The 18,252-nt window shown below is 43.0% G+C and overlaps 1 protein-coding gene across 1 annotated transcript in view; it reads right to left on the bottom strand.

The window, feature by feature from the left end:
- Window positions 1-18,252, bottom strand: part of LOC140481796 (TGF-beta receptor type-1-like) — a 78,310-nt gene that overhangs the window by 33,646 nt on the left and 26,412 nt on the right. The window contains exons 2-3 of the mRNA XM_072578323.1: window positions 13,954-14,199; window positions 9,226-9,456 (exon numbers count right to left, since the gene is read on the bottom strand). Coding sequence (XP_072434424.1) covers window positions 9,226-9,456; window positions 13,954-14,068 — 346 coding nt within the window. The 5' untranslated portion in view covers window positions 14,069-14,199. The remainder of the gene's footprint in view (window positions 1-9,225; window positions 9,457-13,953; window positions 14,200-18,252) is intronic.

Raw genomic sequence — 18,252 nt, forward strand, 5'->3', positions numbered from 1 at the left:
TGGCCACTCGAATCTTTACAGATTACTGCATGGGATGAATCTTTTCTGTGTTGCTGGTTTTAAATAAGCAGGAGGGTTTACCCTGTGTTGTAACAATGTGAAAAGCAAAGAAGATGAAGTAATGCAAAAGCCTTGCTCGGACAAGGAATAATGAAGGACAAGGACTGCTGGGAAGGTGAGTCTAACCGTTCAAAACACTTACTTCAGGTGTCGGGGCTCCACTTGCCGAGAGGTGCGAGGGAGGAGCAAGGGACTGCTGGGAAGGTTTTAAGTGGGTGAGATTGACTGGAACCTCCTAAGTGCAGATGATTTGGATGGAGCCGTTTTTGTCAGGTGTGTTCAGGAGGGGTTCCTTACTCAGTATGTAGACAGAGAGGAGAGACCATTTTGGATTTGGTACTTGACAACGAGCCAGGGCAGGTGTCAGGTCTCGTGTTCAGACAGCACTTTGGTGAAACTGATCACAACTGCCTCACATTTAGCATAGCCTTGGAATGGGAAAGGAGCAGTTACCGAGGGAAGATATTTAATTGGGGAAAAGGAAATTATGACGCTATCAGACAGGAGTTGGGAAGTACGGACTGGGAGCAATTATTCCACAGAAAGGGCACAGCAGACATGTGGAGACTATTTAAGGATAGGTTATTGCAAGTGATGCACGAATTTGTTCCTCTGAGACAGGTAAGAAGGGGTAAGATTAAGGAGCCTCGGATGATGAGAACAGAGAAACTTCTCGTCAAAAGGAAGAAGGCAGCTTATGTAACGTGGCGAAGCAAGGATCTAGCACAACTTTAGAGGATTACAGGCTTGCTAGAAAGGAGCTCAGAAATGGACTGAGAAGAGCCAGGAGGGGGCATGAAAAAGGCTTGGCAAGAAGGATTAGGGAGAACCCAAAGGCATTTTACTCATACGTGAGGAATAAGAGAATGATCAGGGAGAAGGTAGGGCTGATCAGGAATAGTGGAGGGAACTTGTGCGTGGAGTCTAAGCAGATAGGGGAAGCCCTAAGTGAGTTTTTTGCTTTGGTTTTCACTAAGGAAAAGGGCCTTGTTGTGAATGAGAACTTCGAGGAGCTGGGAAACAGGCTTGACCAGATCAAGATTGATGAAGTTGATGTGCTAGAAATTTTGGAAAACATGCGTCCCCAAGGTCAGACCAGATTTATCCCAGGCTGCTCTGGGAAGCAAGAAAGGAGGTTGCTAAGCCACTGGTGAGGATATTTGCCTCCTCCCTCTCCACAGGAGTCGTACCGGAGGATTGGAAGGAGGTGAATGTTGTTCCTCTTTTCAAGAAGGGTGATAGGGAAATCCCTTGCAATTACAGACCAGTCTGTCTTACGTCTGTATTCAGCAAAGTTTGGAAAGAATTCTGAGGAATAGGATTTATGACTATTTGGCAAAGCAAAGTGTGATTAAAGGCAGTCAGCATGGCTTTGTGAGGGGGGGGGGGGTCATGCCTCACAAATTTTATTAAGTTCTTTGAGGAGGTGTCAAGACAGGTTGACGAAGGTCGAGCAGTGGATGTGGTGTATATGGACTTCAGCAAGGCGCTGGTGATTATTTTCCAGAGTTCAATAGAATCGGGGTCGGTTCCTGAGGATTGGAGGGCGGCTAATGTTGTGCCACTTTTTAAGAAGGGTGGGCGGGAGAAAGCAGGAAATTATAGACCAGTTAGTCTGACCTCAGTGGTGGGAAAGATGCTGGAGTCTATTATAAAGGATGAAATTACGGCACATCTGGATAATAGTAACAGGATAGGACAGAGTCAGCATGGATTTATGAAGGGAAAATCATGCTTGACTAATCTTCTTGAATTTTTTGAGGATGTAACTCGGAAGATGGACGAGGGAGATCCAGTGGATGTAGTGTACCTGGACTTTCAGAAAGCTTTTGATAAAGTCCCACACAAGAGGTTAGTGAGTAAAATTAGGGCGCACGGTATTGGGGGCAAAGTACTAGATTGGATAGAGAATTGGTTGGCTAATAGGAAACAAAGGGTAGTGATTAACGGCTCCATTTCGGAATGGCAGGCAGTGACCAGTGGGGTACCGCAGGGATCCGTGCTGGGACCGCAGCTTTTTACAATATATGTAAATGATATAGAAGATGGTATCAGCAATAACATTAGCAAATTTGCTGATGATACAAAGCTGGGTGGTAGGGTGAAATGTGATGAGGATGTTAGGAGATTACAGGGTGACCTGGACAAGTTGGGTGAGTGGGCAGATGCATGGCAGATGCAGTTTAATGTGGATAAATGTATGGTTATCCACTTTGGTGGCAAGAACAGGACGGCAGATTACTACCTCAATGGTATCAAATTAGGTAAAGGGGCTGTTCAGAGAGATCTGGGTGTTCTTGTCCACCAGTCAATGAAGGCAAGCATGCAGGTACAGCAGGTCGTGAAGAAGGCTAATAGTATGCTGGCCTTCATAACAAGAGGGATTGAGTATAGAAGCAAAGAGGTGCTTCTGCAGCTGTACAGAGCCCTGGTGAGACCACACCTGGAGTACTGTGTACAGTTCTGGTCTCCAAATTTGAGGAAAGACATTCTGGCTATTGAGGGAGTGCAGCGTAGGTTCACGAGGTCAATTCCTGGAATGGCAGGATTGCCTTACACGGAAAGACTGAAGCGACTGGGCTTGTATACCCTTGAGTTTAGAAGACTGAGAGGGGATCTGATTGAAACGTATAGGATTATGAAAGGATTGGACACTCTGGCAGGAGGAAACATATTTCCGCTGATGGGGGAGTGCCGAACCAGAGGACACAACTTAAAAATACGGGGTAGACCATTTAGGACAGAGATGAGGAGAAACTACTTCACCCAGAGAGTGGTGGCTGTGTGGAATGCTCTGCCCCAGAGGGCAGTGGAGGCCCAGTCTCTGGATTCATTTAAGAAAGAATTGGATAGAGCTCTTAAAGATAGTGGAGTCAAGGGTTATGGAGATAAGGCTGGAACAGGATACTGATTGGGAATGATCAGCCATGATCATATTGAATGGCGGTGCAGGCTCGAAGGGCTGAATGGCCTACTCCTGCATCTATTGTCTATTGTCTATTGTCTATTTGATAAGGTTCCCCATAGTAGGCTCATTCATAAGGAAGTATGGGATACAGGGAGATTTGGCTCTCTGGATTCAGAATTGGCTGGCTGACAGAAGGCAGAGAGTGATTGTGGATGGAAAGTATTCTGCCTGGAGGTCCGTGTTGAGTGGGGTCCCATAGGGCTCTGCTCTTTGGCCTCTGCTCTTTGTAGTTTTTATAAGTGACTTGGATGAGGAGGTTGGGGGTGGGTTAGTAAATTTGCAGATGACACAAAGGTTGTAGGTGTCGTTGATAGTATAGAGGGCTATTGCAGGCTGCAGCGCGACATAGACAGGATGCAGAGCTGGGTGAGAAATGGCAGATGGAGTTCAATCTGGATAAATGTGAAGTGATGCATTTTGGAAGGTCGAACTCGAATGCTGAATATAGGATTAAAGACAGGATTCTTGGCAGTGTGGAGGAACAGAGGGATCTGGGTGTGCAAGTACATAGATAGAACATAGAACATAGAACAATACAGTGCAGAACAGGTTCTTCGGTCCTTGATGTTGTGTGGACCTGTGAACCATTCTCAGCTCGTCCCCCTACACTATCCCATCATCATCCATGTGCTTATCTAAGGATTGTTTAAATCTCCCTAATGTGGCTGAGTTAACTACATTAGCTGGTAGGCCATTCCATGCCCTTACCACTCTCTGAGTAAAGAACCTGCCTCTGACATCTGTCTTAAATCTATCACCCCTCAATTTGTAGTTATGCCCTCTCGTACAAGCTGACGTCATCATCCTAGGAAAAAGACTTTCACTGTCTACCCTATCTAATCCTCTGATTATCTTGTATGTTTCTATCAAATCCCCTCCTAGCCTTCTTCTTTCCAATGAGAACAGTCCCAAGTCTCTCAGTCTTTCCTCATAAGACCTTCCTTCCAAACCAGGCAGCATCCTGGTAAATCTCCTCTGCACCTTTTCCAATGCTTCCACATCCTTCCCAAAATATGAGGACCAGAACTGTACACAATATTCCAAGTGTGGCCGCACCAGCATTTTGTATAGTTGCAGCATGATATTGCGGCTCCGGAACTCAATCCCTCTACGAATGAAACCTAACACACCGTATGCCTTCTTAACAGCACTATCAACATGGGTGGCAACTTTCAGGGATCTATGTACATGGACTCCAAGATCCCTCTGCACATCCACACCACCAAGAATCTTTCCATTGACCCAGTTCTCTGCTTTCCTGTTATTCGTCCCAAAGTGAATCACCTCACATTTAGTTGCATTGAACTCCATTTGCCACCTTTTAGCCCAATTCTGCAGTTTACCCAAGTCCCCCTGCAACTTGTAACATTCTTCCAAACTGTCCACTACTCCACCGACTTTAGTGTCATCTGCAAATTTACTAACCTATCCGCCGATGCCTGTGTAAAGGCATTTATAAAAATGACAAACAGCAGTGATCCCAAAACAGATCCTTGTTGCACACCGCTAGTAACTGGACTCCAGGCTGAATATTTTCCATCAACCACCACTTGCTGCCTTCTTTCAGAAAGCCAGTTTCTAATCCAAACTGCTAAATCACCTTCAATTCCATGCCTCTGTATTTTCTCCAACAGCCTATATTGTGGAACCTTATCAAAGGCTTTACTGAAGTCCATGTATACCACGTCAACTACCCTACCCTCATCTACATGCTTGGTCACCTTCTCAAAAAAACTCAATGAGCTTTGTGAGACACAACCTGCCCTTGACAAAACCATGTTGACTATCTGAAATCAAATTGTTGCTTGCTAGATGATTATAAATCTTATCTTTTATAATCCTTTCGGAAACCTTTCCTACAAAGAAGTAAGACTCACCGGTCTATAATTACCTGGGTCATCTCTACTGCCCTTCTTGAACAAGGGCACAACATTTGCAATCCTCCAGTCCCCTGGTACTAAACCTGTAGACAATGACGACTCAAATATCAAAGCCAAGGGCCCTGCTATCTCCTCCCTAGCTTCCCAGAGAATCCTCAGATAAATCCCATCTGGCCCGGGGGACTTGTCTACTTTGACTCCTTCTAGAATTGATAACATCTGTTCGTAACTAACCTCGATCCTTTCTAGTCGAATATCCCATACCTCATTCTTCTCCTCTACAATATTCTCCTTTTCCTGAGTGAAAAGCGATGAGAAATGTTCGTTTAGTACCTCTCTAATCTCTACAGGGTCCACACTCAACTTCCCACTTCTGTCCTTGACTGGCCCTATTCCTACCCTAATTATCCTTTTATTCCTCACATACCTATAGAAAGCTTTAGGGTTCTCCTTTATTCTATTTGCTAAAGACTGCTTGTGTCCTCCCTTTGCTCTTCTTAACTCTCTCTTTAAATCCTTCCCAGCTGATCTGTAACTCTCCATCGCCTCATCTGAACCATCTTGCCTCATCATCCTTCTTCTTCTTAACAAGTGATGCAATTTCTGTTGTAAACCACGGTTCCCTTACCTTATCACTTCCTCCCTGCCTGACAGGGACATACCTATCAAGGACACACAATATCTGTTCCTTAAACCAGCTCCACATTTCCATTGTATGCATCCTCTGCATTTTGCTACCCTATTCTATGCATCCTAATTCTTGCCTAATCGCATTATGATTGCCCTTGCCCCATCGATAACTCTTGACCTGTGGCATATACCTATCCCTTTCCATAACTAAACATAACTGAATTATGGTCACTCCCTCAAAGTTGCCACCCAAGTGGATAGGGTTGTTAAGAAAGCATATTGTGTTTTAGCTTTCATTAACAGGGGGATCGAGTTTAAAAGCTGCGAGGTTTTGCTGCAGCAGCACAAGTCCCTGGTGAGACCACACTTGGAATATTGTGTCCAGTTCTGGTCGCCCTACTATAGGAAAGATATAGATGCTTTGGCGAGGGTGCAAAGAAGGTTTACCAGGATGCTGCCTGGACTGGAGGGCTTGCCTTATGAAGAAAGGTTGAGTAAGCTCAGACTTTTCTCTCTGGAGAGAAGGAGGAAGAGAGGAGACCTGATCGAGGTGTACAAAATAATGAGTGGAATAGATAGAGTCAATAGCCAGAGACTCTTCCCCAGGGCAGGATTGATTGGTACGAGGAGTAATAGTTTGAAGATATTAGGAGGAAGGTTTAAAGGAGACATCAGAGATAGGTTCTTTACGCAGAGAGTTGTGAATACATGGAATGCATTGCCAGCTGTGGCGGGTAGAAGCAGAGTCATTGGGGACATTTAAGCGAGTACTAGACATGCACATGGATAGCAGTGAGTTGAGGGGTGCGTAGGTTGTTACTATATTTTACATTAGGATTAAATATTGGCACAATATCATGGGCCAAAGGGTCTGTTCTGTGCTCTACTGTCTAGGTTCTATGTTCTATGTAATGCTACCTAGGTCCTTGGGCCTGGGCCAGTGAGGTAAAGGCATGTGATTAGCGAACGAGCCTGAGCCACAGCTTGGAGAAGAGACAACACATGTTGAAAGGGATAAGGAAAGGAATAAGAAGACTCTTGGGCATGCAGCCAGCAAAAACTCTAGAGACCAACCATTGCAGAAGCAGGCCCCACATCAAGGACATGATGACAACATTGGGAGAGAGAGAGGGAGCAGAGTGCCTGGCCAGGGTCAGCCGTCATCAGCATCAGCTATCCTGCTCGGGTATTAGCTTTTTTATTCTGTGACTACTCAGCAAGTATCAGAGGACTCCATCGGGTGTACAGTTAGGTTTTAGTTTGTAGTAAAAGATACAAGCTGTCAAATGTATTAATAAAGTGACTTGTGAGTTACAAGAGAATTGACTCTTCTCCTCTCTGTACAAGCCAATAACTACAGTTGGCTAGTGCTGGGCTTCAACACTCTTTTTCTTTCTTTAGCTGATTGCACATTAAAATTCATCCTCTTTCTCAGTTATTCCCCTGTATATTGCTAAATCCCATTGTTTAAGTGGTCTCACTGTGCTGTTTGCAGCATACACCTCCAGCAACCTTCGGACACTATTTTTTAGATAAAGCTTCATGTACAGATCTAAGTAATGATTTGGAGAGGCCGATGTTGGACTGGGGTGTACAAAGTTAAACATCACACAACATCAGGTTATAGTCCAACAGGTTTAATTGGAAGTACACTAGCTTTCGGAGCGACGGTCCTTCATCAGGTTATTGTGGAGGGCGCGATCATAACACAGAATTTATAGCAAAAATTTGCAGTGTGATGTAACTGAAATTATACATTGAAAAATTGATTGTCTGTTAAACCTTTCATCTGTTAGGATATCATGATAGTTTCATTTCATTCATGTGTAAATCACAAAACCCTTTTTTTTTAAAGTTGCATTCTCAGGTTAGCTGTTAACAATGGTGATAGCTAGACATTATGTTGAAGGTGTTAGCCCCCTGTGTTCTCTATCTATGACCTGATGTTTAGATTGATTCGAATCTAAAACGTGAGATATAACAGAGTTTTACATAAATTCATGCAGTTTTTGAGCTCAGAGTTCTACATGAATGTATGCAGTTTTTGAGCAAAGTGCAAAGTGTAACTCTGCAAGTACAAATTCACCCCACAAAATATATGTGTGCATGTGGGTCTTTGTCTGTCTGTGTGTGTGTATGTCTGTCTGGGGTGGGGGTTGTGAGTGTGAGAAAGTGCGTGTGTATATGTGTGTGTGTGTGTGTAGTGAGTGCAGAGTGTCTTAAGTCTGTGAGGGGGTGCATGTGTGGGAGTGTGTGTGTCTATAAGGGTGTGTGTGGGTGTCTGTGTGTACCTGTGTCCGTGTGTATGTGAGAGTGTGTGTGTGTGTGTGTGTGTGTGTATATGTGTGTGTGTGTGTGTGTGTGTAGGAATATCTGTGTGTGTGTGTGTCGTGCAATGGTGATCACCTGTAACGTGACATGAACCCAAGGTCCCAGTTGAGGGCCTCCCTATGGATACCGAACTTAGCTATCAGCCTCTGCTCGGCCACTTTCCTCTGCTGCCTGTCCTGAAGTCCACCTTGGAGGATGGTCACCCAAAGGTCCGAGGCTGAATGTCCTGGACCACTGAAGTGTTCCCCAGCTGGGAGGGAACCCACCTGTCTGTTGATTGTTGTGTGGTGCCCATTCATCTGTTGTCGTGACACACACACACACACACACACACACACACACACACACACACACCCCACCGCAGACAGATATGCACACACAGAGACAGACAAAGACCCACATGCACACATATATTTTGTGTGGTGAATTTGTACTTGCAGAGTTACATTGCACTTTGCTCAAAAACTGCATACATTCATGTAGAACTCTGAGCTCAAAAACTGCATGAATTTATGTAAAACTCTGTTATATCTCACGTTTTAGATTAGAATCAATCTAAACATCAGGTCATAGACAGAGAACACAGGGGGCTAACACCTTCAACGTATTGTCTAGCTAACCCGAGAATGCAACTTTTAAAAAAAGGGTTTTGTGATTTACACATGAATGACGTGAAACTATCACTGTATTCTAACAGATGAAAGGTTTAACAGACAATCAATTTTTCAATGTATAATTTCAGTTACGTCACACTGCAAAGTTTTGCTATAAATTCTGTGTTATGATCGAGCCCTCCACAATCACCTGATGAAGGAGCGTTGCTCCGAAAGCTAGTGTACTTCCAATTAAACCTGTTGGACTATAACCTGGTGTTGTGTGAGATCTAAGTAATATAGCATGGCGTAAATTGCCCCTCTCCAACAAAGTGTGGACTGTCAAGTAATTTTGAAGTGCTGAACAACAAAATATGTGAAACAGTTTTACTGTTCATGATGATCTAAATGGAGATAGATAATGAATGAAACTAGTACAACGAGTGTAATGTTCTTCAGACTGGTCATGCTTCACTATCTGGATTGAAATCTGGAAGTGATTGGATTTCTTGGTGAGGGTCTAGCATTTTAAAATGATGTTGCGGCGAAATAGCCTATTCAGGTCAATGTCAAGAGTATAAGATAATGTAGTAATGACGTTTATGAAGGATTTCAAGTTATTTCCCGACATGAAACCCAATAAAATGAGTGAGTGATTTTTAACAGTGAAGATAATTGTTAGATAATTGCCATTAATTTGAAAAAGCCAAAAGGAAATGAAAGATAAGGATGTTCTGAAGTACGTAATAACACATTGACCTACCAGAGCCCGATCCTGCAGATGTATCTATGATGTGATCCTTCAGTGTTTTTGTTTCTGCAACAATGCTACAAACACAATCTTTATCATTCTTCTTTTCTTTCATGTAGGCACACAGTGTATGGCGTTTGTAGAAAACAGCCACTAACAGGGCCAAGCATAAGAAACTCACAAGTCCAATTACTATAGCTGTTAGCTCTTTGGATCCCAAGTCTGATTTCCTGGGATGGTTTCCTATCAACAGAGAAAATTGAAAACACCATTTGGTGCACCTTTTAAATATATCCTTTATGATAAGAGTCATTCTTTCTCATTAAGCAAGTGTCTTAGATTAGATTCTATATACAATGCAAAATCTCTTTGAAAAACTGGCCATTCTTTCCAAAACCATTCTATTCATTCCGTGACTAACAACAGGGAATGAGATTGTTGTATATTCTTGCGACTTGCATCAAATTTTCTTTATCACTTCCATGAGCAAATATTCAAGGCTTAACGTTTCCAAATAGTGACAATCACATGCAGATTGCCACTCAATTCTTCCTTTTTTTTTAAATAAAAGAAAAAAGCTCCACATTTCTGGCAGAGATTCCAGAACCAAAAATATGTCACATTGGACTCTAAATATCAACTCTGTTTCCATACTCACAAATGCTATTGGCCTGCTATGTTTCTTCAGCATTTTCTGATTTTATTTCAAATTTCCAGCATTGACAGTATTTTATTCTATTTGGAAGTGGGCTATAGTGCCCAGGATAAGGAAGATGAAAGATTGTTGTTTGAACTTAAGCATCTGGAGGAAGATCCTGCTCCCTTCAGCTCACTTCCTGCTAATCATATTTTATAAACTTTTTGGTGCCTGTGGCTACCTATTGACCAACCCAGTTTTGTAAAGAAGACTTCAAACTGATCCAAACTTTGCACATTGAACAGGCCTAATTCTTGTTTCAATCACAGGTCTTGAATGTCTTTATAATCATGTTTTTTACCATGATTATAATGGGTTCATTTCCCATTTATAAATGGATATCTGCTTCTTGCTCACTGTTTTCAAGGTTTAAGAAACTGTTTTGCCATTTTTGTAAATTTTTAGATTTTTCCTTTTTTTCTCTTAGTACAATTCAGTGTTACTTCAAAGCCAGCCAACCAGAAAATAAGTAGGTGGGACTTGATCCCAGGCCTTCTGGACCAGAGCTAGGAGCAATTCCACTACACAACCCCTTTTATGTATTTGTATTCTTCCTTTCAAAGGTCAGATAAAATTTAGTTGTCAATTATGTGTATTTGGCAAAATGACTGCCATTGAAGAATATATTTCAAATTTAGTACTGTCTAGAATTGTCAACTCCAATTTGATGTATTCTTGGAGATATTATCAAGCAATAATGATCATTAACATTTAATCACGTAATACTACACTGAAAAAAGTAACTTTAATTCACAACAAATGAAGTACCATTCATAAATCAAAGAACATGCAACGACAGAATGATTTACAGGATAAGTAATAACTATAAGCACAAATTAAATACCAAGGATTCAGCAGAGATATCAACGCAAGTGAAAAAGTAATGATATTTTACAACAACATAGTTATAAAGAAAAGCTAAGTGAGTCACTTGGGGAGGACAGAACTTGAGTTTTGTTCATAAAAAGAGACATTCTGACAGCTTTTGGCATTCTTGACTTTGTCATGCTGAATGTAAAGTGCAAAGGTAGCAACAACATTTTTAATGAAAAAAAAACATACTGATTGGTTAGGGTGTTAATATGGAAATTGGACCAGGGAACTACTGTCCCTGTTAAAATCTATACAATCCAACCAGGACTAGACAGGTAAATAAAGAAGGGATGTTCCTGATGACTGGGGAGTCCAGAACCAGAGGTCACAATTTAAGTGTATGGGATAGGCCATTCAGAACTGTAATATGGAATGATTTCTTCACCCAGAGAGTGGCAAGCCTGTGAAATTTGGCCATAGGAAGTAGTTGAGGCCAAAACATTGAATATTTTCAAGACAGAGTTACATATTGTTCATAGGGCTAAAGCAAACAAAGGATAATGAGAAAAAGCAAGAACAGGATACTGAATTAGATGATCAGCCATGATTGTATCAAATGGCAGAGCAGGTTTAAGGGGCCAAATGGCCTACTCTTGCTCCTATTTTATATGCTTTTATGTACTTATGTTTAATGCAAAACAAGATACAATGCATGGACATGGTATTCTTTTCCTGCAGAGGACAGGTGTCTGCATGTGAATATATGTAGTTCTTGAATTATCTCCCCATAGACAGTCCAATCCAAAATACCATGATCTCCAGCACTGGTACAGCAAGGAGGCAGGTCCCAAATCCACTCCAGGCAGAACTGTGATCAAATCCTCACTGTTCCACAACGGCCAATCAGCCACTAAGCCAATTGGTCCCAAAGAATCCAAGTTGTTGTTGTAGCATGCCCTTCTTCATGTATGCTGTAGTCCTGAGCTATGGATGGTGTTGACAGAAGTTCCAACATTCTTTTCTGCACATGGCTGATTAGGAACATATCTCATTCTAATCACCTGCCATTGGTATATGTTAGAAGAATCTACAAGTTAACACTCAATTTGTGTGTCTCACTTGAAAACCCCTTCTTTGACCTTGAAACCCAAGAGTAGGATTTGAAACGCGGCAGGGGGAGGAAGGGACACTACCCATTGCACTACAACACCTTACATATCTTTCAGCAAGCATTGGTAAGCCATTTATTGATCCTGACTGGTCATCTTAAATTGATCGTTAGTGTAATTCCTTGCACAATTAAGTTTGTTTGCCAAAGTGTTCAATTGTGAATTACAACCATAGTCAAGCAGTTAATGCTTGCAAAACTCAAAAAATAATGTCCAATGTTAGATATGTATCACGATGCACATGTCAAAGGATAATCTGAAAGACCCTGATTTTCAAAAACATACTTCAAGTACAAAAACAGACATTGCTGGAGAAACTCGGCATCTGTGGAGAGAAAGCAGAGTCAATATTTCAGGTCCAGTGACCCCTCTACAGAATAGCTTCCTTCAGTACTTAGACTAATTGGAACAAAATGTTGAACATCGAAATATTTCACCTTTTCCTTGTGTCAATCACCTCAAACAACCATGTTAGTCACTATAGTAACCTCATCTCACTTTAACGAAGATCTTAAATTTTAGTGCAAAGGATTAATATTTTGGTTTCCAATTAGAGAAATATCTGAGCATCTGCACTTTAAAAGGCACGATTCTCTAACTCCTATGAAAATATTTTTTGTACAAGTTCCCAGTTTTAGCTATTTACTATCCTACAGTTCAACTTGGTTACTGACTCCATTTTGAGGACATAAAGTAATTTCTGGATATTTTGCTTTTCCAGATGAAATTAGTTGGCTAACAATTAAATTCTGGGAGCAGGAGAATCGACGTTTCGGGCATGAGCCCTTCTTCATGAATGAGGAAAGTGTGCCAAGCAGGCTAAGATAAAAGGTAGGGAGGAGGGACTTGGGGGAGGGGCGTTGGAAATGCAATAGGTGGCAGGAGGTTACGGTGAGGGTGATAAGGTGAGGGTGATAGGCCAGAGTGGGGGTGGAGAGGTCAGGAAGAAGATTGCAGGTTAGGAAGGTGGTGCTGAGTTCAAGGGTTGGGACTGAGACAAGGTGGGGGGAGGAGAAATGAGGAAACTGGAAAAATCTGAGTTCATCCCTTGTGGTTGGAGGGTTCCTTGGCGGAAGATGAGGCGCTCTTCCTCCAGCTGTCGTGTTGCTATGGTCTGGTGATGGAGGAGTCCAAGGACCTGCATGTCCTTGGTGGAGTGGGAGGTGGAGTTGAAGTGTTGAGCCACAGGGTGGTTAGGTTGGTTGGTCCAGGTGTCCCAGAGGTGTTCTCTGAAACATTCCGCAAGTAGGTGGCTCGTCTCCCCAATATAGAGGAGGCAACATCAGGTGCAGCGGATGCAGTAAATGATATGTGTGGAGGTGCAGGTGAATTTGTGGCGGATATGGAAGTATCCCTTGGGGCCTTGGAGGAAAGTAAGGGGGGAGGTGTGGGCGCAAGTTTTGCATTTCTTGCAGTTGCAGGGGAAGGTGCCGAGAGTGGAGGTTGGGTTGGTGGGGGGTGTGGACCTGATGAAGGAGTCACAAAGGGAGTGGTCTTTTCGAAACGCTGATAGGGGAGGGGAGGGAAATATATCCCTGGTGGTGGGGTCCGTTTGGAGGAGGCAGAAATGACGACAGATGATACGATGTATATGGAGGTTGGTGGGGTGGTAGGTGAGGACAAGTGGGGTTCTGTCCTGGTGGCGATTGGAGGGGGGGGGGGGGCTCAAGGGCGGAGGAGTGGGAAGTGGAGGAGATGCGGTGGAGGGCATCGTCGATCAAGTCTGGGGGGAAATTGCAGTCTTTGAAGAAGGAGGCCATCTGGGTTGTTCGGTATTGGAACTGGTCCTCCTGGGAGCAGCTGCTGCCAGTCCTGCTGGTGTTTTCCAGCACTTTCTGTTTTTGTTTCAGATCACCAGCATCTACAATACTTTGTTCTTATTGCTGTAATATAATCTTCATTAGCATTTGTCTATAATTACAACTCAAAACATTTAGATTCATTTCCTGATGTTTGTTAACAAATGGACTTTTTCAAGTCATGTTAATTAACATATCTTAAAAACTACTTTTAAATTCTGTACTAAGATGTAATAACATAGTCAGAAGTATGCATTCTTACCTTTAGGTAGTGCTAGCTCTACATCAGCGCTATTACAGTAGTTTGTGTCACAACAGATGGTTTTTGACACCATTTTCACACTGGCACAGATGAAGGGGTTCCCTGGTGGAATCATTTGCTGGCGATGCACACAGGTCTTCCACTGTTTTACTGTTCTATCAATAAGAAAGGCAGAAGCCAAGCAAATGCCATCTGTTTCACATGTGTTATTTTTATATACACAATTGATGCATAAACATTTCAGGCCTAAAAAAATGAAAATGAACCAGTGTTAGAATGTGAATACATAAAGGAGGTGACAGAAAAAGGGAGAAGGGCAAAAGGGAAAGGGGAGGGGAGAGGGAGAGAGAGAGAGAGACAAAAAAGGTATCTTGTGACACAATTAAGACAAATTAGGCTTCAAATGGGACTGACTGTCTTTACTCCAGAAGTGAAGATGATCAGAGCACACAGAAGTAAAAGAAAAATTAATTCTACACATGTAAAAACCGCCAATTGTCCCTCATGGCCTTCCATCTCTACATCACTCAACTTGCGCAACACTGACGGAATCTTTCTAGCCACTAAGTTACTTGGGTACTGGGCAAAAGTTGAAGAATCACATGAAATCAATGTCAAAGAGTTTTGCGTTGAGAGCAAAAAGTTCCATTTTTCAACCAAATACTGAGCAGTGAGTTGAGATTTATGCTTGTAACCAGACAAAGGCATACTTAATTGCATTAACATTATCTCATCTAGCCTCAATAAAATGCATTTTCTAATTCTCCCACCCACTAGATACGAACTAGACAGTGATAATTCCTGGCATAAAAGTCAGAACATTAACCTGGTGACTTCAGTTTACTTCTTTTTCCTCCAGCTTTCCAGGCATCAACATCTCAGGTCATGCTACATGGGCAGCAACCAAAAATGCAGATGTTCAACCAACAAGGCTGCTCAGCATCCTTGACATGTCTGAGTCAATTGACAGGAACCAAGGAGGGCAGCTGCAGACAGCCTGCACCTGACAGATGCATGACTGGGCTTTAAAACTGCATCACTCCCATGATCCTTGGAGGTCCCAGCTGTGGCCAGCACTTCCACCTGCGTCGAGGAGCAGAATATATGTAGACAGTCACTGAATGAGATACATAGATAATGAGATGAATTTATGAAGAAATCATGAGGGTTCATGGAGAGAAACCCTCATCCAAACTCACCAAAACTGACACGTAGTTGATTTCAGCCCTGCCCATAATGAGTGCCTTGGTTTTGTTGGCAGGTATTTTGGATATGATAGGTCATGAAAGTTCTGTCCCTGATGATGACAACTCTCATCACTTTTGTATTATCCAGTTTTCTTTTGTCACTGCTTTATTGTGTAGTTGACTTTCAGGCTAGTTTGTTTCCCAAAACTATGCTGTTCAAGTCCACGGTCTTTTAACACATGAATTCTATATTTATAATTAGATCTTCATATACATTTCATCTTTTTACAAGCTCTGCTCCCTTTCTGGATGTCTTGAACTGCTCACATAGAACATAGAACATAGAACAATACAGCACAGAACAGGCCCTTCGGCCCACGATGTTGTGCCGAACTTCTATCCTAGATTAAGCACCCATCCATGTACCTATCCAAATGCCGCTTAAAGGTCGCCAATGAATCTGACTCTACCACTCCCACGGGCAGCGCATTCCATGCCCCCACCACACTCTGGGTAAAGAACCCACCCCTGACATCTCCCCTATACCTTCCACCCTTCACCTTAAATTTATGTCCCCTTGTAACACTCTGTTGTACCCGGGGAAAAAGTTTCTGACTGTCTACTCTATCTATTCCTCTGATCATCTTATAAACCTCGATCAAGTCACCCCTCATCCTTCGCCGTTCCAACGAGAAAAGGCCGAGAACTCTCAACCTATCCTCGTACGACCTACTCTCCATTCCAGGCAACATCCTGGTAAATCTTCTCTGCACCCTCTCCAAAGCTTCCACATCTTTCCTAAAGTGAGGCGACCAGAACTGCACACAGTACTCCAAATGTGGCCTAACCAAAGTCCTGTACAGCTGCAACATCACCTCACGACTCTTGAATTCAATCCCTCTGCTAATGAACGATAATACTCCATAGGCCTTCTTACAAACTCTATCCACCTGAGTGGCAACCTTCAAAGATCTATGTACATAGACCCCAAGATTCCTCTGTTCCTCCACCTGACCAAGAACCCTACCATTAACCCTGTATTCCGCATTCTTATTTGTTCTTCCAAAATGGACAACCTCACACTTGGCAGGGTTGAACTCCATCTGCCACTCCTCAGCCCAGCTCTGCATCATATCTAAGTCCCTCTGCAGCCGACAACAGCCCTCCTCACTGTCCACGACTCCACCTATCTTTGTATCATCTGCAAATTTACTGACCCACCCTTCGACTCCCTCATCTAAGTCATTAATAAAAATTACAAACAGCAGAGAACCCAGAACTGATCCCTGCGGAACTCCACTTGTAACTGGACTCCATGCTGAATATTTACCATCTACCACCACTCTCTGACTTCGACCGGTTAGCCAGTTTCCTATCCAATTGGCCAAATTTCCCTCTATCCCATGCCTCCTGACTTTCCGCATAAGCCTACCATGGGGAACCTTATCAAATGCCTTACTAAAATCCATGCACACTACATCCTCTGCTCTACCCTCATCCACATGCTTGGTCACCTCCTCGAAGAATTCAATAAGACTTGTAAGGCAAGACCTACCCTTCACAAATCCGTGCTGGCTGTCCCTAATCAAGCAGTGTCTTTCCAGATACTCGTAAATCCTATCCCTCAGTACCCTTTCCATTACTTTGCCTACCACAGAAGTAAGACTAACTGGCCTGTAATTCCCGGGGTTATCCCTATTCCCTTTTTTGAACAGGGGCACAACATTCGCTACTCTCCAGTCCCCTGGTACCACCCCAGTTGCCAGTGAAGACGAGAAGATCATTGCCAACGGTACTGCAATTTCCTCTCTTGCTTCCCACATAATCCTAGGATATATCCCGTCAGGCCCGGGGGACTTGTCTATCCTCAAGTTGTTCAAAATGTCCAACACATCTTCCTTCCTAACAGGTATCTCTTCTAGCTTATCAGTCCGTTTCACACTCTCCTCTTCAACAATACGGTCCCTCTCGTTCGTAAATACTGAAGAGAAGTACTTGTTCAAGACCTCTCCTATCTCTTCCGACTCAATACACAGTCTCCCACCACTGTCCTTGATCGGACCTACCCTCGTTCTCGTCATTCTCAGGTTTCTCACATACGCATAGAATGCCTTGGGGTTATCCTTGATCCTATCCGCCAGGGATTTTTCATGCCCTCTCTTAGCTCTCCTAATCCCTTTCTTCAGGTCCCTTCTGGCTATCCTGTATCCCTCCACTGCTCTGTCTGAACCTTGTTTCCTCAACCTTATGTAAGCCTCCTTCTTCCTCTTTACTAGACATTCAACCTCCCTCGTCAACCAAGGCTCCCTCACACGACCATTTCTTTCCTGCCTGATCGGTACATACATATCAAGGAGTATCAGAAATAAGGTGGGTGAACTTAAGGCGTGGATCGGTACCTGGGACTACGATGATATCATGTTCTGATGTTAGCCCCAACTGTATACAGCCCAAATTGAAGAACGTGCATCATTAAACTCTTTAGCTGTAGCGCTGAGAGGTTGTTCTCCTTTGCTGGTGCAGACTCAAATGCTGTGCATACAAATGAAATTCCTGTTCATTCTCAACCAAACAGCACATACAAAAATACAGATACTGTTGTATAAGAACATAAAGATCTAAAAGTGCTAATATTCAGGAGTGCCTTAAGCACCACTCACAATGATCATGTTAGATAGACTTGAGGAGAGAACAGCTTAGCGTCTTGGAGGAATAATATCCAACATCCAGGTACTCCTTTTAGACCTGGATGGTGTCAAGCTTCTTCAGTGTTCCTGGTGCTGCACCTATCACAAAAGTGTGGAATATTCCTTCACACTCCTAACTTGTTGCTTGGAGGTGATGGACAGGATTTGGGGTGTCAGGAGGGCAGATACTTGCCACTGTATTCCGAGGCATTGAGCTGCTTTTGTAGCCATTGTGTTATGTGGTGATTGCAGTGGAGTTTGTGGTCAACATTAATTCCAAGGATGTTGATAGTGATGGTAACATTAGTGAATGTCAAGGACAAATGGTTTGATTGTGTCTTATTGGAGATAGTCATTGCCTGGCATTTGTATGGTGCAAATGCTACTGGCCATTTATCACCCCAAGCCTGGATAGTGTCCAGATC

This window comes from Chiloscyllium punctatum, chromosome 10, assembly GCF_047496795.1.
Source record: "Chiloscyllium punctatum isolate Juve2018m chromosome 10, sChiPun1.3, whole genome shotgun sequence".
NCBI lineage: Eukaryota > Metazoa > Chordata > Chondrichthyes > Orectolobiformes > Hemiscylliidae > Chiloscyllium > Chiloscyllium punctatum.